The 20,776-nt window shown below is 40.0% G+C and overlaps 4 protein-coding genes across 5 annotated transcripts; 2 read left to right on the top strand and 2 right to left on the bottom strand.

The window, feature by feature from the left end:
* Positions 1-45: 45 nt before the first annotated feature.
* Positions 46-5,725, bottom strand: uqcrc2b (ubiquinol-cytochrome c reductase core protein 2b). 2 transcript variants are annotated; one of them, XM_004562349.5, is made up of 14 exons: positions 5,583-5,725; positions 4,567-4,635; positions 4,064-4,213; positions 3,694-3,758; positions 3,546-3,602; positions 3,176-3,300; positions 2,815-2,912; positions 2,666-2,723; positions 2,481-2,576; positions 2,143-2,342; positions 1,933-2,013; positions 1,763-1,839; positions 469-622; positions 46-385 (listed from the first exon to the last, which is right to left on the bottom strand). In XM_004562349.5, the coding sequence occupies exons 1-14, from the start codon at positions 5,613-5,615 to the stop codon at positions 302-304; spliced, it is 1,347 nt and encodes a 448-aa protein (XP_004562406.2). In that variant the 5' UTR covers positions 5,616-5,725; the 3' UTR covers positions 46-301. The 2 variants fall into 2 exon arrangements, with proteins under 2 accessions (XP_004562406.2, XP_004562405.2); XM_004562348.5 differs by lacking the exon at positions 4,567-4,635 and adding an exon at positions 4,430-4,531 and having other exon boundaries at positions 5,583-5,693.
* A 513-nt stretch (positions 5,726-6,238) lies between these two features.
* Positions 6,239-7,712, top strand: snu13b (SNU13 homolog, small nuclear ribonucleoprotein b (U4/U6.U5)). Its single transcript, XM_004562347.4, has 3 exons — positions 6,239-6,458; positions 6,637-6,757; positions 7,238-7,712. Exons 1-3 carry the CDS (start codon positions 6,456-6,458, stop codon positions 7,498-7,500), a joined length of 387 nt encoding a protein of 128 aa, XP_004562404.1. The 5' UTR covers positions 6,239-6,455; the 3' UTR covers positions 7,501-7,712.
* Positions 7,713-8,732: 1,020 nt separating this feature from the next.
* On the top strand, positions 8,733-12,828 carry crym (crystallin, mu). The gene is made up of 8 exons (XM_004562346.6): positions 8,733-9,040; positions 9,135-9,285; positions 9,366-9,428; positions 9,526-9,627; positions 11,498-11,681; positions 11,848-11,969; positions 12,066-12,150; positions 12,255-12,828. Exons 1-8 carry the CDS (start codon positions 8,751-8,753, stop codon positions 12,326-12,328), a joined length of 1,071 nt encoding a protein of 356 aa, XP_004562403.1. The 5' UTR covers positions 8,733-8,750; the 3' UTR covers positions 12,329-12,828.
* A 428-nt stretch (positions 12,829-13,256) lies between these two features.
* LOC101483895 (Rac family small GTPase 1) lies at positions 13,257-19,133 on the bottom strand. The gene is made up of 6 exons (XM_004562345.5): positions 18,805-19,133; positions 16,843-16,914; positions 16,560-16,677; positions 15,974-16,036; positions 15,411-15,570; positions 13,257-14,630 (listed from the first exon to the last, which is right to left on the bottom strand). The coding sequence occupies exons 1-6, from the start codon at positions 18,837-18,839 to the stop codon at positions 14,500-14,502; spliced, it is 579 nt and encodes a 192-aa protein (XP_004562402.1). The 5' UTR covers positions 18,840-19,133; the 3' UTR covers positions 13,257-14,499.
* Positions 19,134-20,776: the final 1,643 nt, after the last annotated feature.

Here is a 20,776-nt window from a genome sequence, read left to right as displayed (position 1 = left end):
TTCCACCAACTCAAACTTTTATTCAAGACACCAATGACCTTAAACTCGGTGTGGTAGATAGAATTTATTCCTTATTTTACATCAGCTATACAGTTAACGTGGACACATGAGTGTGATGCACCAGAGCAGCATCACCTGAAAGTATACTGTTTCAACACCTATAAATACCCAGTGTTGTTACGACAAATGTCTGAGGAGAACACCATTGTAAAATAATCCTTTTTTTGTTGTTCAAATGTAGAAGAAACGAATTCTGCTTTGCTGTCAACCACGCTTGAGTGTGTGGTGATGAGGGTGGGATTTAGATCTCATCCACGAAGGGTGTTTTTACAAGATTGCCACTGGATGCCATGGTCTTCTTTCCAGATACGAATGTTTTGGCAGCCTGAAAAAAAGAAGAAGAGCTAAGTTTACACGCCACTTTTACACTACGACAAAGCACAGACAAAAAACAAAACAAAGTCTTACATTAGCAACATCAGTCAAGGAAATGTTGTCAATTTTTTTGGACATTTCTTCGGGGGATTGGTAGGATGCATCAGTCAGAGCCTGACTGCCCATGGCTTCCAGCAAACCCTCTGAGGTTTCCAGAGACATCAGGTAGTGGCACTTAAGCTGAGCCCTGCAGAAAGAAATGAGGAGGGGAATGTATTAAACATTATGCAGTTAGCATAGTTTAAAATTGTTTAAAAGTTTTAATAAGGAATCTTATTTATCTGCAAATGTTATTTAAAAAAAAATACAGGAATGAGTAAAAAGAAAAAAGAAATATGGAGGTGATGGAGGGCAGAGCTTCATCCAGTAGTGAGTCAGGTCCTAGTTAGGGGGTGTTTTGAACATGAAACCAGTCTGGCAAGAGCAGCTGCTGGGTCCAGCTGGCCAGCCTCCACCAGGGGTCGACTGCAGCTGCAGACAGGTGTGAAGAAAGGCCCAAGTGGCAGTGGACCTGCATTCTTTAGTGGGGCCAGTGACAGAGAGGTGAAGCCATCAGTCAGCTATTACGTGCTACCAAAAGCAGACTGTGACACACCCCGAATCAAATTAAAAGTAATTGCAGGCCACCAGAACCGTTCCACAGACTCATCAAATAGACCCAAGACAGACTGTTCCTTAAAGACTAAACATCAGGTGGGTTTGAGCTTTTAGGGAGGGTTGAAAATGCACCACTGCAAATGAAAGGATGCATTTGGTAGTGAACACTTAGAAGCCAAATTCATAATTGGGATCAATGTCCAAAACATCTGCTAGCTCTATATCAACAATGACGCCACAAAAAAGGCAACAAGTGGCAGCTGTACAAAAAAACCCCCCCAGAAATTACAAGCTGTGGGAGAAGTCTGAACTCACTTCCTGAAGGCAGATAAATCATACAATGCCAGTAAAAATGAGATGCTTCTCTCTACTGCAGCGTGTTTAAAGGATTTTTAAATTACATAACACAATCCAGTGCGCATGTAACATCTTCCTTTTATACAGGCCAGCGGCCCCTTTCATATTTTTCCTGCCTTGAAAAACAAAAAAAAGAAGCTAATTTTAATTACTCTATATACCGATGAATCTATCAGCATTATTTGTCACTAGATTTTTCTTTCATTAACCTAAACCTGAAAATTTAAAAATCTTTAAAATAAACGCTAAGTACACGCCCCTCCCCCCTCCTTCCCCCAGCGTTTCTATAGCCAAATAGCAGAAAATGTACATTTTCTGTCAGAGGTACATTCTGTCGGGTCTCTCTCATCCTGTTTCTGTCTGTCTGACTCACTTTGCTCGAGTGAGGTCAGCAGCTGTGACTCCACCGTCAGCAACAGCCTTCACCTGGGCAAGAGCAGCCTTGATCACCTGCAGAGAAGAGTGAAACAGTGCTCTCAATAGCAGTTTCATTTGGGGGAAAAGTAAAGAAAAATTATTTTCAAGACTACGGGGCATACTCACATCACCGGCAGCTGCAGCCTGAGAGATGGTGTAGACCCCAAACAGACCAGAGTCAGAGTAGCTTGTATTGAAAGCAGTGACCTGGTGTGGGAGACGAAGACTGAATTAGAATAAAGCTGGATTGTGTTTTTGTGGTTAATGTGCAGACACACTGCTCTGTAGGCGTATGGCTTATTTACAATTTATCTTACAAAAGTGAAAGGCACTCACATCAAAGGGGTCTGCTGTTGCCTTGGAAACACCCTGGACCAGTTTACTGGCGACGCCTGCTCCTCTCTTGACGTGCGGCCCAGCTCCCAGTAAATGCTGCAGCACACTGAAGGCCAGAGCCTCGCTGGTGCCTGCTGCTGCTGACTGGCTCACCACGGCTGAATGGACCAGACTGCTGGTGCTGGGCAGGCGAATCTCACCTGGAAATGGGCACGAGGTCATGAGACAGGGAAGTCTGCAAGGTCTATCAATTTCTCAGGTTGGAATCATTCATTCAAAATTTGCTTAAATCCTATATTTTTTCCTTTTCCTTCCCCCTCTCAGCCAGCTCGCCTCACCTCCACGATACTGTGCCTTAGCCCCTGTGGTGCCAGCTCCACTGCGGATGTTGAGGAACTGCTCTCCCACTTGCTTCAGCACAGTGTGGTCAACACCTAGTAGAAAGGTAAGCATTGTTATCGTTTATCCAAAATCTGGCTACTTCTTAATTTATATGGAAAATACTTTAAATCCTAACACTTACCAAGTCCAACAAGGGCCATTCTTGCACTGGTGAAATTGTTCTGGACAAACTGGTGCAGCTGGGGAAAAATGGAAACATTGCAATAATTCATAATTGTTTTAGTTTGTACGTTTCGTACTGATAAAAGACAAATAAAAATATATACTCACATGCTCAGAGTGGATGTCGTTGATCATGTGGTCTGGGCAGTACAAGGAGTTACACAGGGCGTTCTTGTAGGCAGCTTCATGCAGACCTTCAACCACACCTGAAAAAGATGGATGGGTGACTGTTAGCTACAGCGCACTCATGGTGAAGAAAAAACAGAGAGAACATTACTGTCCCTATATGACAGTTTGGTATCTAGGCTCTACAGGGTAATTATTGATTAATCGAACAACCAAGAAGCTTTTTAAAATATTAATCAGGCTCACAGTTGGGAATATAAATTAAGTAGTTCTATATTAAAACAACAGATCCCTTAAAAATCTTTCAAAAAACTGAGTGTTGTAAGAGAAACAAAGGACCCACCTATCTGGGTGCTCTGTGCAGCTTGTGCCTTGTCCACCTTTACTTTTGGGGTGAGGTCTGACACCTCCCACGAACGGAATTCGGGGGCTGTTGTCACATTGATCAAATACTCCATCACTGTGTCACTAGAGACCAATAATAGAGCAAGCGGGAAAAGACAGTTATCACTCCTGCAACATCACATCTCAGAGCATTCATATGTTCCAGTGAATGTAGTCATTTCAACAAAATATGGAAAAGTGTGTAAATAGAAAGAGACAAAGTTCTTTAAGTATCTCCTAGTACTTCAAACATTTTCATTACATTATTATTACTATTACTCAATCATGTCAACACACATCATACACACAGGTGATATGCAGAGACTCACACGTCATCTCTTAAGCAGTCAACGGTGTAGGTCATATTCTCTCTGGATGAAGTCACGCTGCACAGAAATAAACAGATATACAATTAGACACCTAAAAAAAAATCAGCATTAAATGACTATTTACAGGATAAACCTTTTAGTTATTGACCTAAGACTGCCTCCCACTGCCTCAATTCCACGGCATATCTTGAAAGCTGAAGCTCCCTTGGTTGTCTGAAAAGGTAGAAAAGTTAAGTAACATGTCAACTGAAATGCAGCAATGTTACACATGATTACAAAAGCAGTGGTCTTAAGCTCCATTTATTAACAACAGTTGTGCAGGCTTTTTAATATGTAAACACTGTTATATTTCTACTCAAAATAAGACTTTTACCTAAAACTGAATAAAGATTTGGTTTGTATTCTGGTGCTTCTGCAGCTTTACTCATTTCTGTCTTTCAACAACACCAAAGAACCAAGGTTGATGATGACAATGGTTACTTCAAGCTAAATGTGATGATTTTTTTTAAGTTACATACCAGACCGGACGCCAGCCGGAGGAGGTGGGTGACACCCTGGTTTTCAGGGGTTTCATAGCGACACCCAGCCTTGATGAAGACTCCAATTTTGGAGGCTGGAGAATAATTCTCCAGTGAAGCGATAACCAGCCCACTGGGCAGCCTGGTCACCTGGAGACATATAGAGATGTCCTTTAGCATTCTTAGTACCCTGAGTTATAGGCAGTGATTCAGTTAACTGGTTTCCTTGGCTTTCATTTATACAGCTCAGATAATGCGGGCATTTAGTTAGATTACTTAACATTTATATTCAGCAAGGTGAAACAAACAGATAAAGCTTAAAACACAACCAATATATACTACAATTTTCATCACTGCCCGACATACGTGGACATCCTGGTAGGAATGGCCAACCCTGGGAGAGAGGCTGAGGCCAGCCAGGGGCTGAGCAAGGGACTGGTCTTTTCTGGCAGCCGCATAGAAGCGTTTCTGCAGAGAAGAAAAAGAAGTCAACAACCACTGACCTGAACATCCTGTGGATGAAAACCAGTGACCTCCACCTTACGGGCAGCCTGGGCTGCATAAAACCTTGTCTGGGGAAAAAAAAACAAAGAATACAGGAAGGCAGGACATTACAACTAATGTTTTGCTGGCCTTTTGGCTGATATGAGCACAAACTTTAAAATAATGGGATCAATGGCATTAGTAGGGCAGTCTGTACTAAAAGAACTGAATGTTGTGACTAACTATGAAGCTAGAATTATGCAGGTGAAAAAATAATCTTATGACAAGGCCCACTTAAGTCTCTGTTCTGCATTTTGTTTAAGCATATCACCTGGTTTTAATCTGCAGGTTAATTCTTCCAAATTATCTTTGAAGGTATCAAGGATTTGTAAGATTGTAATGTACTCTGAAATGTAATAACAACCTCTATATGGTTCTTGGTGTGTTCCATCAGAACGATGGCAAACAACATTACAAGCCTTTAACGACAAATGTGAAAAAGTAAGAACTTATCTTTTTAAAACTAGCTACAATCTACCATTTCAGGCTGCAAAGGTTCTCACTCAGTAAACACACATAAGTGTAGATGTTTACTGCAAAATCCAAACTGCAATAATTGCACAATATTGCAGATTAGAAAGAGGAAGACATCATTAGATAGTAAAATGGAAATGTAAGTTAAGCAACTCGACGGCTAGGTCCTTCATAAACATGAACCTAGCTAGCTCTCATCTCTCAGACGCCAACTAGTTTGATTTCTCTAAGCCTTACTTGAATTAACTGAATAGACAGTATTAAGCTGGGTGTACAATGACTTAAAATCCGCAGGGTTCGTGATGTAACTAGCAGGTTATTGCTGGTTATGCTCGGAGTCATTCATGACCAGACTTAGCTGACTGCTTCCTCGTCTGCTCTTCATCAAAGCCTGCCCGGACACGACCCGGAATTTAGACACCGTCTAACAAACACAGCCCACAGCTCGGTGTGAAAATGTTCCGACACACAGACACGTAGGACACATTGCCCGAGTCCTCACCGATAACTGACTGATTCCCCGAATCCCCTTCATCTCCCCTCTTGCCTTGGGTCAGGACGATGAAGCAATATGGCTGGCTTCAAAGTGCCCTACCCAGAATGCTCAGCGCTTTCTTCGCTTGTAAACGGTGCCTAGTCAGTGACCGCGCGCCCTCTGCTGCCCTGGAGATAAAATAAAATAAAATAAAATAAAATAAAATAAAATAAAATAAAATAAAATAAAATAAAATAAAATAAAATAAAATAAAATAAAATAATTTTATGTGTTAAATATTTTTTTTCATTGGACTAGAAATTATGTAAACGGATGTTGAATGTGGAGCTGCCAGGCAGGAGGATAAAATGAAAACCACAGAGGATGTTCATGGATGTAGTGAAGAAGCACATGCGGAGGGTTGCTGTGAAAGAACAGAATGTTGCCAGGTTGAACTACTTTGGCACAGGGCAGATGTGCTGAGCACTGAAGGGAGCAGCTGAAGGGAAAAGAAAAAAAATTCCGTGTATTTATTTTAAAAGGTATTTGTTGTTCAATAAAAAAATGTAATCCCTTTCCAGGTTGTCTATTATTTGGTAAAAAAAAATGAAAGTGACTTGTTTCGTTGTATTTTTCAATTTATTAACAACGTTTTTTTTCTCCCAAAGCACTTCCTGTGATTTCGCCAGCTTTGCCAGTGCGCATGCGCCTCACACCACACGTGTGGCAAACGTTTGGACTCGTTGCATGCGACGGAGCTTAGAGAGTTGGTACCGCTGTAAAATACATCACAGGAGATCGCATTTTGCATCGTATCGTTAATCTTTCAGAAGCCAGTCGAATTAAAATAGTCCTCCGTGAAGCATTTCGCCGAGAGGGCCCGAATAGCACAAAAACACCATGGTGAGTGTCTTCTCGAACGAACAAGCTAACAGAGTAGCTAGTTAGCTACCAGCGAGCATAGTAAATTAAGTGCAGAATTCAGTAGAAGTGACCAGAAACGGTGCTGGTGACTTTTTTTCCCCGTTAACTGGTTTCTCTTGGTTAACATGGAGTTACTTTGTTTCTGTGTGGTGAGCAGACTGAAGCACAAGTCAACCCAAAGGCCTACCCGCTGGCCGATGCCACGCTGACCAAAACTATCCTGGATCTGGTGCAGCAAGCCTCAAACTATAAGCAACTGAGGAAGGGAGCCAACGAAGGTGGGTAAACACAACGTGCCGTGCGACACGGTCGGTGCAAATTAATATTTAAGTTGTTAATGAACGCATTTGAGTGGACAGGCGACACCAGCATGCTCGAAACGTGGTTTCTCTTCACTTTAAACAACAAGCTTTAGTCACAAGCCTCTGATTTCTGCATGAATGGAATGCCTGCGAGAAGAAAAATAACTTTTAGTATTGTTTACACAGATAATTGTTAAATTACACCGTAGCTGTGTCTTCCTGTGGAGGCTAATGATTAGCCAATGTTGAGTGCTTTTATTATATGAATTACTAAGTGCTTGTGAAAAATGTGTTAAACAGACACTTGTATTTTTGTTGTGGGCCACAAAAAGAATAACGGTGCAGCAGTAATGAAGGGCACTTTTTCTTGTGTAACCTGTAATATGCTGAGCATTGTTTTGTTTTTTTGTTTCCAAGAACAAACTTGCTGTATTCAAGTTGCTCTTTCTTCCCCAGCCACTAAAACCCTGAACAGAGGCATCGCTGAGTTTATCGTGATGGCTGCTGATGCGGAACCACTGGAGATCATCCTCCACCTGCCGCTGCTCTGCGAGGACAAGAACGTCCCCTACGTGTTCGTCCGCTCCAAGCAGGCTTTGGGCCGGGCCTGTGGGGTGTCGCGCCCCGTTATCGCTACCTCAGTCACTATAAAAGAGGGGTCTCAGCTCAAGCCACAGATCCAGTCTGTTCAGATGGCCATTGAGAGACTGCTTGTGTGATTTTTCTTTCACTGACAAAAACTCCTTGAGGGGGAAAAAAAAAACCCATTTTAAATAGTGCTGTCCTTTGTTTGATTAAACATGAGGGGGGAAAATCATGTTTAATTGTGTTTTTGTTTTGTTTCTTGCTTTTTGGGACCGATGTTTCTCATCAGGAGTTTGTAGTAGCCCTGCTCACTTAATAAAATAATTCTTTTTGTTATTTTTTAAAACCTGGTCTTGTGTTCATTAAAAAAAAATTTTCAAGATGAGTTCAAACAAAGTGATTCCCAAATGGTTAGTAACAGAAAACGGGGCGTATCTCTGCATGGTCTGATGTGTGTCAAAGAAAATAGCAGATGAGGACTATCTAAAAATCATGTCCTTGAGAGACCTGACCCAGGACCTGAGAGATGCATCTATTCTTCACTGAAGCCTTATCAGAAATGGTCTCAGTGGAAGGAAACATGGAGAAAAGGCTGAGGTACACCAGGTTACAGAAACACTGGGATGGAAATCAGTGGCAAACAGGTCATATTTAGTGATGGCTTTGAAATGTTTGGTTCAAACTGTCTTCAGCATGGCAGAAGTCAAGCAGCCTTGACAACTATTCTCAAAGACTACTTAAAGAAATGACAGGCAAACTATCCTAAGAGAATTGAAAGAATAAATGTGGTCATACCAAACACTGACCCAACAAACTGTTTTTGCTGTATATGCTGTAATTCCGTTTGTTTTTGCATGTGTTTTGATAAATCGATCACCTCTTTCCAATTTTTTCTGGCTCAAAACCTTTGTACAGTACTGTATAAAACACGTTCTTACACTGATCACTACATCAAAATGTTAATTACAATTTGTTTCCTTTTTTTGCATCAGGATAAATAATCAGTCGGGAAACGTTCTCAAAAGCACGGATGTAAATTGTCAATTAAAAGTAATGAATTCATAATTCCGAATTTCTACAGTCATACAAATACTAACAACTGTGGAAGTCAAAGGACTTACAAACCTTCTAGGGGGCGTGAAAGCAGCATCTAGCTGGCCCCGTTACTGGTTATAATGTGAAGACAGGACATTGTTTCACAATCGTTTGCGTAGAAACTGCAACACTTAAACACGGATTAAGTGGGTATCAACCTGAGATTGGCTTGTTTGAATACTTTCTCCCCTTAAACTGGTGCCAAATCACAGACTACGGGAGCCTGGCGCTTGGAAAGCGCAGTGGATTATACAGCCTCCTCTGTGCGTCCCGCCTCTCTCCGCGCAACATGTTTAAAAAAGCTTTACTGCGGCTCTTGAACGCAGCTCAAATCCCGCTCGATGTTGACTCAAATTTTGTACCAAACCAGTTAAGTCAGTTCCGCATCAGCGTCTCAGAAGCAGCAGCCATGGCTGGGGCTCCTCCTGTTATCATATGGGAGCGTGAAGTTGAGAGCCTGTTGCATTACAAAGAGCTGATCCCCCGTCTGGAGGAGGCTTTAGGTAAGTTCTCCAGCCGGGACAGCGCGGAGGTTATCCAGCCTGTGCGCTCCACGGTGCCCCTGCAGAAACACAACGGGTAAGGCCCTCCGTCTGCTTCAAGAGTGCTTCAGCACAAATCAACCATTAACAGGGTGCAGCTACTGCTGGTTGAAACTCGCTCTCGTTTCTAGGTTTCTGGGGCTGATGCCTACATACATGGAGAATGACGGAGTCCTGTCCACAAAGTTAGTGTGCTTCTACAACAGGGGGGCTGGCTCCACTTTGCCATCAGTGTCAGCCACAGTGTTGCTGCTGGATCCCGAGTCCGGGCATATGAAAGCTGTGAGTTCAATCCCCGCATGCACCTGTCTTTCTGATGGCTTTGGTTTTATGAGCTGCAGTCTCATGCTTCCAACCCGCAGGTCATGGATGGAGAGGCAATCACTAACATGCGTACTGCTGGAGCTTCAGCAATCTCGGCTAAGGTACTTCCGCTCTCGATTTATTCACAGCATGCCTTTTCTATTCTGGAAATCCTGCTGTAGCTCTGAACTTCTGGGTCTGCCCTGGTGTGTCATGCAGCTGCTGATGCGCCATGGAGCCGAGGTTCTGGCCATCTTGGGGACCGGCCAACAAGCCCTGAGTCACTATAAAGCCTTCACTGAAATGCTTTCATTTAAAGAGGTATGCTTCCAAAAAATATATTTATTTTAGAGAACATGATACGTTAAGTACAGCATACTATTACATATTTATTAAAGAATAAGAAGCAAGTGCAACGTCTGCCCCACTAAGAGGCTTGTTTGCTGCAGGGGTTTTCATTTATTTATTTTTTCATTTAAAGAAATCTGTGCAACATAAGGGACCCCAGACTTTTGCACAAAACTGAACATACTGTGAGTTACCTGAAGGATGTCGGCTCTTATTAAATGTGCAAAATGTGTGACAGCACAGCTTGCTGAGCTTCGTGGGGCTGACAGAGAGGGACAGTAGTAAGCATGTGCACAAAGCATTCCTTTGAGCAGTCCCTGCTGCCGACCTGCTAGCAGTGTCGGTGAGAAAGTGATAAAAATGTGTTCTATATTTTGCCAGATGTCGGTATTTAAAATGATCTCTGACCAGTAACAGTAGCAGCAGTACCTGAACATTGTATGAATGACCCATACATTCATGTTAAAGGAAAAACCAATAGTCTTTTGACGTGTGCCACCAGAACACTCTTAATGCTCTTTAGTATTAATTCTCCAGGTATTTGGAGCTGTTCTTTAGAGATAAGTACCATTCCTCCAGAAGATATTTCCTTATGTGGTGTTTTCTATTATAGTGGTAGAGAGTGCTGTGTAAAATGTTGGTCCAAAATGTCCCATTCAGAGTACCGAAATGTGCGCTGCTTTTTGGTCTGGTTACTACCGTTTATGTCAGAACCAGATACCGGTACCCATCCCTACTGCTGAATAAAGAAATCACTTACACAGAACTTCTGTGACAAACTGAAGCAGGCTTAAAAGATTTTAAAAAGTAACACAACAGCTGAGAAACAAGATCAGTGACATCTATGAGTCTGGAAAGGGTTGTAAAACTATTTCTAAGAAGCACCAAAATTGGGACTCTAGTGAGCCACAGTGAGAGCCATTATGCAGAAATGGAGAAAATTTCCTTTCCTGGAGTGGCCGGCCTACCAAATTACTTCAAAAGCACTTTGAAGACTCATGCAGGAGGTCACAGAAGAGCCCAGAACAGCATTTAAAGAACTGCTGGGTTCACTTGTCTCAGTTAAGGTCAGAGTTCATGATTCCACATTAAGAAAGAGACTGGGCAAAAATAGCATCTATGGGAGAGATCCAACATGAAAACCACTGCTGACCAAAAAGAAAAGAAAGGCTCGTCTCACATTTGCCAAAAACATCTTGATGATTCCCAAGACACCTGGGAAAATATTCTGTGCACTGACGAGAGAAAAGCTGAACTCCCATTAGTCACATGTAATGGGACTCAAACCTTGCCATAAAACTCAAAGCATTTCATAAAAAGAACATCAAACCAACAGTCAAACATGGTGATGTTAATGTGATGATCTGAGGAGGCTTTGCTGCATCAGCACCTGGTTTCCTTGATGATTCCAGGATGTTCTGCTTTAGCAGAAAATCCTGAAGGAGGATGTCCAGTTATCAGTTCATGCCCTGAGCTCTGCAGCAGGACAATGATCTGAAACACACCAGCTAGTCCACCTCTGATTGGCTCAATAAACAGAAAATTAAGCTTTGGGAGTGGCCTAGTCAAAGACCAGACTTAAATCAGATTGAGATGTTTTGACAGGACCTTAAACAGGCCATTCATGCTCCAGCATGGTTTAAATCTGCAAACAAGGGGACAATTACATTTTCACACAGGGCCAGGTAGGTTTGGATATTTTTTATCCCTTAATAAATTAAATTACTTAAAAACTGCATTTAGTATTTACTCAGTTACTGATCACAGCTATATTAATGCATTAACTGCACCAACTAATCAAAGATTTGTTGGTTGTTTCGCTTCCCCTGAAACTTCATTTCAGGTGCGGGTGTGGAACCACAGAAGGGAGGGAGCGGAGAAGTTTCGCCGCTCAGTTGGCGGTCCCGTGACGGTGTGTGGTTCAGTGGAGGAAGCAGTGAGGGGAGCGGATGTAATAGTAACAGTAACCAGGTCTATAGAGCCAGTGCTGTGTGGCCGGTGGGTCAAACCAGGGGCCCATGTGGCAGGTGAGAAGTAATTCACCCACAAAATATTTTAAGGGAAGTGGGGGAGATTTTTTTTTACATTGATGGTTATGCAAAACTGAGGAAACAGATGGAGCGTTTTTTTACCGGTTACTACAGAAAATAATTTTAAAAAGAAAAACAGTTTCTCTACTTTTCCTCTAACCAGCGGTGGGAGCTTGCAGGCCAGATTGGCGGGAACTGGATGACTCATTGATGAAGGAGGCTGTGGTGTATGCTGACAGCAGGGAGGGAGCAATGGCAGAGTCCGGTGATGTCATCCTCTCTGGGGTCAGTGTGTCATCTCCTGTTATGCTTACAGGTCAGTGTGTGTGTCACTGGCATCTTATGTGAGGAAGAATATTACAGCGTTTGTGCCGTTTGCAGGTTGAGGTGTTTGCAGAGCTCGGAGATGTTATTAATGGGATCAAACCTGCTTACAGAGAGAAGACCACCGTGTTTAAGTCCCTTGGTAAGTCTCACTCTTTAAAGCCACACAATCTGGCCTCTACTTCATGTTTTCATCTCATTAAGAAATTTAATGCTTTGAAAATGTCTTTGTTTTTTTAATAACAGGAATGGGAGTTGAAGATGCAGTGGCTGCTAACCTGGTATACGAGCAGTGGAAAGCCAAAGCCTACAAACTGTGAAGCGGCCATGTACTTTTAACCTTTACACATCACACAAATGACCAAGAATAAAGCCATAGAAGAACAATTATCAAGGAGCAAAAGAAATATGTCTGGCCTTTCCTCAGAGCTTATTTTAATATTAAGTTTAGCTGTTAGCCGATGAATCACAAAGTCAGGGTAGGGAAGAAAGCAGATAACTGACTTAAGTAATATCGAGGAACCTGAACAAATCTACAACTGCACGAGTTAAGTGAGGCTGTGAGATTAACATGCTGATGTTCCTCTACTGTGGTTATAGTGTTCACCACATTGTTTAATATGGTACACTAATACTCGGAAATAATAGACCACAATTGAGGCAGACTCAAATGTCTGTTTTTTTTAAACTTTTGTAACACTTTCCCACCTTGGTTGAAAGAAAAAATCTGGAGTAAATCCAAGTTGAAAGGAAATGATTTATGCATGAAAAAAATACGTTGGCTGACGCTAATAAATTTGGATCCTTGTTTTGTTTTTAATTTAATGTTGTTGATCATTAAAGTGTCGGGAGGTATGAACCATGTTCTGGTTCCAAGCGGGGACAGAAAAAGTTGACAACTGCTGCTGCGCTACAAGAGATGGACAGACCAGCGGCTCCATGTCGTCTGTTAATTTACAGGAAGCTCTGAGACTCTTTTTGTAGTTTTGCTTCTGTACACCGCTTCCATTGTGGTGGAGTACAGAAGCAAAACTGAGTGTTAATGGGGCATTTTCCCCCTTTTTAAAATTTGGACTACTCCAATCAAAGCATTTCATTGGAAATAGTAACATTTTTAAACCTTTACCTTGACAAAAGAATGTCTGTGGCATCATATAAAATGTAAAAACAGAGTTTAACAAATTTGCTTAAAAAAAAAAAAAAAGGAAGAAAAAAAAAAAGAAAAAGAAATCACAGCAAATTACAATGTGAAAATGAAACCACATTTATTAAGAAATTAAATCCAACTTCCTCTGTGCCAATGAAACGCTGATAAAATGTTGAGTTCCCTGGCGCAATCGCACAACTTGATCATTTCAAAATAATAACTTTTCTGTTACTGAAGTTTAATTGTAAAACAAAATGCATTCAAATCAGCTCTGACCTTCAAAAATTACTTCACTGGCTTCATAACAGACAGTAATAGATGGGTTCAAAATGAAATGTTACACACTTCCATGATGGCTATGACACAGTGGGTATCACATACTAGCAAGAAGCATCGTCTGGGTAAAATTTGGTGAAAGCTAGGGCCCAACTTTAAAGGAAAAATAAAGGAGAGCAAAACAAGACCTGCTGCACAGACACCTTCACATGTCTGACCGTCATTCATAAAATACTGTGCTCACATATGATGAGACAAGACCAATGGATACATTTAGAAAAAAAACATTGAGGAACAAGACAACTAAATGTTAAAAATATTAACCAGACACCGTCTCTTTAATGTTTGATCACTGCACTCTTGCAATCATTCTGAGCAGGAGCTTCAAAAATTTATTGCAGTCATTTTAGGGTTTAAAGGTTTTCTTCACAACTGCATGACGACACGTTGTGCAGGTAAAAACAGTATTAAAGTGTTCACAGAGGGACTAGCAAGAGATGGCTGAGTTTTCGCAGCACCTCTAGTTGGATGACACGTGTAAACAAAAATGGTCCAATGGAGGAAAAAAAAAAAAATAAAAAAAAAAAAAATCTTTTTACCTCTTAAAACTAAAATTTTAATCAAGGCAACAGGAATCTCTTAGTGTGTAGGGGATAGAGTGCCGTGCAGAACTTCCTTCTTTTAGTGTTAAATCTACGGTAGTGTCACGAGAAATTCACCTTCAGGTAGTGTTTCTTCACAATGTCTGAGAAAACCGACGACTTTTGTTTTTCTTTTAGTAAAATCCTCCCTCTCTCCCCAGCTCAACAATTACATCCCCTGCCCTCCCGTTCCCCGAGGCCTTAGCAAAAAATCACTTCTTTCCCATCCATCTGAAAGGACTAAACAGATGCAAACCCAGAGAAAAGATCTGACAGAAACTCTTCTGCACCCCTTAAATCTGTAAAGTTCTTTCAGATGATCTACTAAAGCTTCTATGTAAGCAAGGACACAGGGTGAAAATAACCCAGCCGTCTTCTTCCCTCCAAGTAGGCGAGTTCTGATTTCGACTGTATTTGCTGCTCCCCGTTACAACACGCTGCACTTCCTCCTCCTTCTCTTGACAGGTGGTGGGCACAGAACTGCCCTGATGGCTTCATCAAACACCGTTTTAAGGCCACGCTGGGTCAAAGCTGAGCACTCCAAGTATTTCACTGCACCTGGTCAACAAAAAGGGGAAAGAAGAACAGTCTCGTTTTTTTAGTCAAAACATATTTTAAGATCCTTCTACACTTTAGGCAGCAAAAGGCAGCAGAGGTTTCTAAATAGAAAAGAAAGAAATGGATAAAAACACAATTACAAATAATCAATGATGAAAAAAACAACTCAGCAATAGAAATGTTAAATATTTTAATTGCCATAATGAATTATAAGTTTAAAACAAATTGTGCGCAGTTTTATCAGATTTCTAAACGCTTAGTTTCTGAGGCTCCATCTGGAAGGTAGGAGATGGTCTCTTCCAAATAACTACTATGTGACTATAAATAGACACAATATACTCGCCAGCCACTTAATTAGGCACACCTGTCCAGATGCTAATTAATAAGTGTTTTTATTTTTCTTCTTCTTATTATTATTATTATTAAAATGAGAAAAATATCATCAAAAAGAAAATGAAACAAAATGCTGTTTCTAAAGCAGCAAAAACAATTATAGGAGAAAAGTCACTACTTAAATACTGTAACAAGTGTAAAATGTCAATAAATATTCCTGAAATGCCAACAATGAATCAACAAACGAGCAACAAACAGACGCCAGTCGCTGCTGCTGTCAGTCTGCAGCCAAGTTAACAGGAATCTGCCAAATTTAAAATAGTCCCTTGCAGAGTTTGCCTTCTAGCATCCTCATCCTCTAAAATAATAGTCAATAAATTATTATTTTTTTTTTTTTTTTTTTTTTAAAAAAGGAAGCATTTGTCAAAGTGTGGAGCTACAACTGACTTATTTCTTTAGCCATGGCCAACCCTTGCGGGTAGATAATAGGAGAGAGTTTCTTCTCCTTCAGCTTCTCAATGGTGTCCTTGTCGTCTCTTAGATCCAGCTTGGTTCCCACCAGGATTATAGGTGTGTTGGGGCAATGGTGCCTCACCTCAGGGTACCACTGCAGGGTGAGGACAGAAGTGTTGGCATGCATTATTATTAAATAAAAAGACGATACTGAATGCAAGTGCATTGTTTAAAACAACAGATTTCTTTCACAGTTTCCAGTTTCAAACAGTGTTACCTTTAAGAAGTGTGATCATTGCATCAAAGAGCTGCATTTGAACTAAAACTTACATTTTGCTTTTAAAACATTTTTTTTAATAGTTTTTTGGAAACCATTGTGACAAAAAAAAAATCCTAAAATTAAGCATATTTCTTTAGCTAGACTTAGAATTGTGTCAAAAATGCACACCATCATCAGGCTATGTATCACACTAACACAATTACCCAGCCAAGCTGATCTGAGAATGGCATTTCATGGACAACAGTTAAGTTAATATTAAAGAGCATGCTGTACTGACCTTGGCACGGACGTTTTCAAAGGAGGCTGGACTGACGAGTGAAAAGCAAATCAGGAACACGTCCTGAGGAGGACAAAACAGACACAAATCACTACGACATTAAGAACTTCACTATCGCTGTGCAGGCGTCTGTGTTCCAACTTTGAAAATAATAACCCAAACTTACTGTAAGAACTAATTAACCATAACAGTTGAGGATGAACATTTTGAACATAAGACTGACTAATGCAGATGTGAGGATTCACAAATAAACACAAACACAGGCTGGTCCTGTTGGGTAAACAAAGTGACTCCCATTAATCGAGTCATTGGCACAGAGGCCAACTTGACTGCGAAGACAAAGAGGGCAAACAAGAGCTGCTTTTCAAAAGCAAGAGCTGCTTTTCACTTCCTCCAGCCGTCCTCCAGACAGTGTATAGGTACTGTGGATACAAGGCTCTACTCTGCAGAATGCACAGACCCTGTCTTGAGTATTAGAGGCCAGTGAATAACTCCAAATCGGTGCTGGGTAAGTGAACATTGTCTGGCTACACCAAACTATGCAAGACAGTGGATAAACACATGTAATATATGCCTGTATACATACTGTCTGCGGGTAGGACAGTGGCCTGAGCCTGTCATAATCCTCCTGTCCTGCTGTATCCCACAGTCCCAGGTTCACTGGTTTCCCATCAACCATCACATTGGCAGAGTAATTGTCAAAGCTGCAGAGAATGAGAGGTGGATAATGTTTTTGAAACTATGCAAAAACGTACAAAACTTTTTTCTTCTGTAATATGCAACTTAATGTTCAAGATTAACTGCCACATGTCAATTTGACACCCCTACCTCAGCTGGCCAGTGGGGGATTTTGTGTGTGTGATACTTACACCGTGGGGATGTACTCTCCGGGGAAGGCATTGGTAGTGTAGCTGATTAGCAGACATGTTTTACCCACAGCCCTGAGAGGAGGAAGGAGGGAATGATGAGAAGTGGAGCACTTTACTTGAAATGTGTGAATGGGGAAACTGTGCTACTTGACAGGTTAACATGTCGAGTTACAGGTTTCATGTAAAAGATCTAGCTTTGGATGACCACTGCTGACCTACTGCTTTGGCTTTGTTGTGATCTTTCAAAGAGATGTCAGGTCTTAATTGCAAAAGTTTAATTATGCCCAGGAGTGTCCTGAAACAGCTTTTATATTATATGATCTAAAACACACACAGTATAGTATAGGGGATAAGAGCACATACAAATACATTACAAAATGAACTGTAGGCTTAGAAATGCATCATAATCCTAAGTATATCTGATCCATGATTTTCAACAAAGTGAGAATTTGCACACACACACACACACACACACACACACACACACACACACACACACAGAGAGAGATCATTAAATGCCACCCAGTCATAGGTGAACTATGATAGGTCTCAACTACTAGATAAAACTTTGTGCTGAGCACAGGTAAAGACATTATGTTTTTATTTGCATAAGTACTATTTCACTTAACATTTTCACTTTCATTTTCATAAAGCTTATTCCAATATATAAATTTGGTAGTAAATTGAAATGTTTGCTTCATACATCAACTATTATTCTAGACATTTTTTTTCTCTACATCCAACCCCAACCCAATAACAACTTTGTAAGCAAGCACACTGCCCTAGAGGAGTCTGATAATGCATGTTTTACATTTAAAATCGGGAAAAAAAGGGTATTCAAAACTCCTTTTAATATCTCTAACAACACTGTAAACTTAACCTGAATTCAAAGATTCCTTCAGGGCTGTAGGTTTAGCAAATATTTAATCAAATTATTGGATCAGTATTAATAATTAAGAGTACCATCTGAATACTCCAGAATTTTGATCAATTTGAAATAAGCTAATTGGTGATATTTTTGTTTTGTGTAAAAAAAATTCAAATTTTTTTTCAATCCAGCATAAAACAAAATGAGAAAACAATACAAATATACACTATTGACAAATTATCACAATTTTTTCTTCCTTTTTTTGTTTGCAATGTGAAGATTTTAATTATTTAACTAGTGTGTGCGCAAATATTAATATTTTAACTTGCCAATATTCAGTCTTCTATGTGCATCTGTCCCATATTACGGATGCTGAATCACTTTTATGGTAGGGAAAGGGAAATTTCAGGCCCTTTCTTTTCTAGTTTTTGAGATATTCATGTTCAAACATTGACTCAGATTTCAATGTGCAAAAAAGGCCTGAAAGTGGATGAACGGGCATTTAAAACTTAATAAATATCCAGAAAAATATTTGAGATATAAAGCTAAATTTTCACAGCAACCACTATGGGAGTCCAAACTCTGACTGGTAGGCAAATCGGAGATGTTTGAGCAGAAAATGTTTAAAAATATGAGGAATTGAGAAGGAATGACCCAGCTAATTTAAAATTAAATGGCTTCTGCTGAATTTTAATGGTGGTTTGTTGTTTTAAAGCCTCAAACAACGAGTGAATTAAGTTTCTCAAAGGCCTTGGGCAGCTTCACAGCTGTTGTAAAACCATAATTTAAACAGACAAATGTAAGCACTTAATCATAACACTTTATAAAAAACGAAATGCCTGCTAAATAACGTGCTGTGGAGCCTTTCAGTCACACCGAACCGGGGCATGCAGATAAATCTGTCTGACCCAGCTGGGCTGGAGAACAGGCACAACAACAGCTGTCGCTCATGTTGGCTGTTATCTTAGGCATGTTAGCCGCTAGCCAACTGTTGGTAACTGGGTCAACTAAAACAGCCATAAAACATCGTACTGTGCTTCAAACTGTGAACATTTAAGAGCTCAAATTGATAATAAAATTGCCCTTTAACTTACCCGTCCCCCACCACCACACACTTTATGGCCTGCATCGAACGACTCTCTCTCTGGCGACTCAGCCGACGTTACAGCAGCTCGGCGTCCGTTAGCTTAGCTGGCTAACAGCGGCTATAATAAAGCGGTCCCGTACCGTCTGAAAAAGTGTGGAATAAACAAAGCGGGGGGTCCTCGACGGTGGTCCGAAAAGTTTTAAATGTTGCTACAGGACGTATCCGACTTGACTGTCCTTGTTAGCAGCACTCCGGTGAAACTCCAAAGTTGTAAAGGCAACACCCTAAAAAAAAAAAAAGTCAAGACTGAGAAGGAAAAAACGCCCACAACTTGGAAGCAGAGGCTAGGAGATTCCTGCAAGGCATGAGATGGGTATTGTATGGTAGTCAAAATGTGCCATCTGCTGGTTAAAATAACAACGTGATAGCCTCCAAAAAAGTGACAAAATAACAAAAACTCCATAAACATATGATTCTTTGCAGCAATGCACTGTCATGTAAAAAGTAAGGAGAAAAAAAAGGAAAAAAGGCAAAAAAAGTTAAAATACTTGGAATATTTTGGAATAACATCTAGCTATATAATAATGTTTCATATTGCCGAATAATTCTTTTTATAACGGCAATGTCTAGTTAGAGGTTAATAAGTGCAATCTATCTCTTAATATCTGAAGAAACGTGAGTTGTTAAATAACTGTAGGGACAGTTAAGCACATTCATGTAAATATTCAAGTGTGCATTCCTGCTGTCTTTATTGGTTAAATGTAACTGGCTGGGGTAAGCAGTGTCATTTTATAAAACTAGCAACATGCACGTGAAAAATACGTTTAAGAAACAAAGAAACCGCAAAAAAACAAAACAACGAAATCATCATTTAAAACCTGCAATTTATTTTCATTCTGGCTATCATTAACTAATAATAAAATTTGTTTTGTGAGATGAAAATTCTATGCAAGCAAAACAAAAAGAAAGAAAGAAAGAAAGAAAGAAAGAAAGAAAGAAAGAAAGAAAGAAAGAAAGAAAAAAAGAAAAAGGCAAGAAATGAGGATGCAGGCAAAACCATTTCTGTGGCATGGCATATTTGATTTCCAGCCACTACATTATACAATTAAAGGGCATTAAATTAATAGGTAAAAGGCTTCCTGAACTAGTGTATTTGACAGAGAAGATGAGATATAATTCCCGGACTTGGGGAATTCTTTTGTCACAGTAATTAAATTTGAAAAACAGAGAGTGAAATACATCAAATACATATATATATATATATATATATATATATATATATATATATATATATATATATATATATATATATATATATATATATATATATATATATATATATATTTTAAAGGCATATATGTAAATGAAATAATTTTAAAATAAATTAAATTACATTACATTTTGACTGAACAAAGATTTTAATAAAATGAAAGCCAATATGAGATCAAAATAAATACACTTAAGTGGAATAAGTACATATGAAGCAGTATTATCATGTACAACAAGTAAATATTTCAGAATCGGCAAAGGAAGAATGTGTGTTAAATGGGTTACAAAATGTAGCAAAAAAATTATGTACTTCTTTCCATGTTTTGATTTATACATGTAATGATCTATTTTATCTTGTGGCATTGCTGTCTTTACTTAAGGGCCTGAACACTTTTATTACTCATCAACGTGGTACAATCAAACTGCAGTTGTACATGCACACAGCAGGGGGCAGTATTGTACATCTTTGTAGCTCTGTGAAAGGGAAGCCAGTAGTGCTGATTTTTTCGTTGCCACTGGGGAAAAGTATAATAGAATCACAGATCGCTCTCTTTCTCTCAGCGTCTCTGAGCATCATCTCTTGACATTTATTTTGTGTCCATTAACTAATCACAGACTCCAAGGCAACCATGTCCCCGCTCACACACATTACTAACCATGTCTCTGGATTATGTTTTGGGGGAGATTTACCGGCAAACAACACATTAATA

Source organism: Maylandia zebra, linkage group LG8 (assembly GCF_041146795.1).
Source record: "Maylandia zebra isolate NMK-2024a linkage group LG8, Mzebra_GT3a, whole genome shotgun sequence".
Classification (NCBI taxonomy): Eukaryota; Metazoa; Chordata; class Actinopteri; order Cichliformes; family Cichlidae; genus Maylandia; species Maylandia zebra.
The sequence above is the reverse complement of the archived record's forward strand: the minus strand, read 5'-3'. Positions and strand labels throughout refer to the sequence as shown.

Coding starts and splice junctions, on each gene's coding strand:
- crym (XM_004562346.6), top strand. CDS start 8,751: ATGTTTAAAAAAGCTTTACTGCGGCTCTTGAACGCAGCTCAAATCCCG. Junction 11,682..11,847: donor ACCAGGGGCCCATGTGGCAG/GTGAGAAGTAAT, acceptor TCCTCTAACCAG/CGGTGGGAGCTTGCAGGCCA. Junction 12,151..12,254: donor CACCGTGTTTAAGTCCCTTG/GTAAGTCTCACT, acceptor TTTTAATAACAG/GAATGGGAGTTGAAGATGCA.
- snu13b (XM_004562347.4), top strand. Junction 6,758..7,237: donor GAGGAAGGGAGCCAACGAAG/GTGGGTAAACAC, acceptor TTTCTTCCCCAG/CCACTAAAACCCTGAACAGA.
- uqcrc2b (XM_004562348.5), bottom strand. CDS start 5,615: ATGAAGGGGATTCGGGGAATCAGTCAGTTATCG. Junction 2,724..2,814: donor ACGACATCCACTCTGAGCAT/GTGAGTATATAT, acceptor ATTTTTCCCCAG/CTGCACCAGTTTGTCCAGAA. Junction 1,840..1,932: donor AGGCTGCAGCTGCCGGTGAT/GTGAGTATGCCC, acceptor TCTTCTCTGCAG/GTGATCAAGGCTGCTCTTGC.
- LOC101483895 (XM_004562345.5), bottom strand. CDS start 18,839: ATGCAGGCCATAAAGTGTGTGGTGGTGGGGGACGG. Junction 16,678..16,842: donor GGAGAGTACATCCCCACGGT/GTAAGTATCACA, acceptor CATTCTCTGCAG/CTTTGACAATTACTCTGCCA. Junction 16,037..16,559: donor CACTGTCCTACCCGCAGACA/GTATGTATACAG, acceptor TGTCCTCCTCAG/GACGTGTTCCTGATTTGCTT.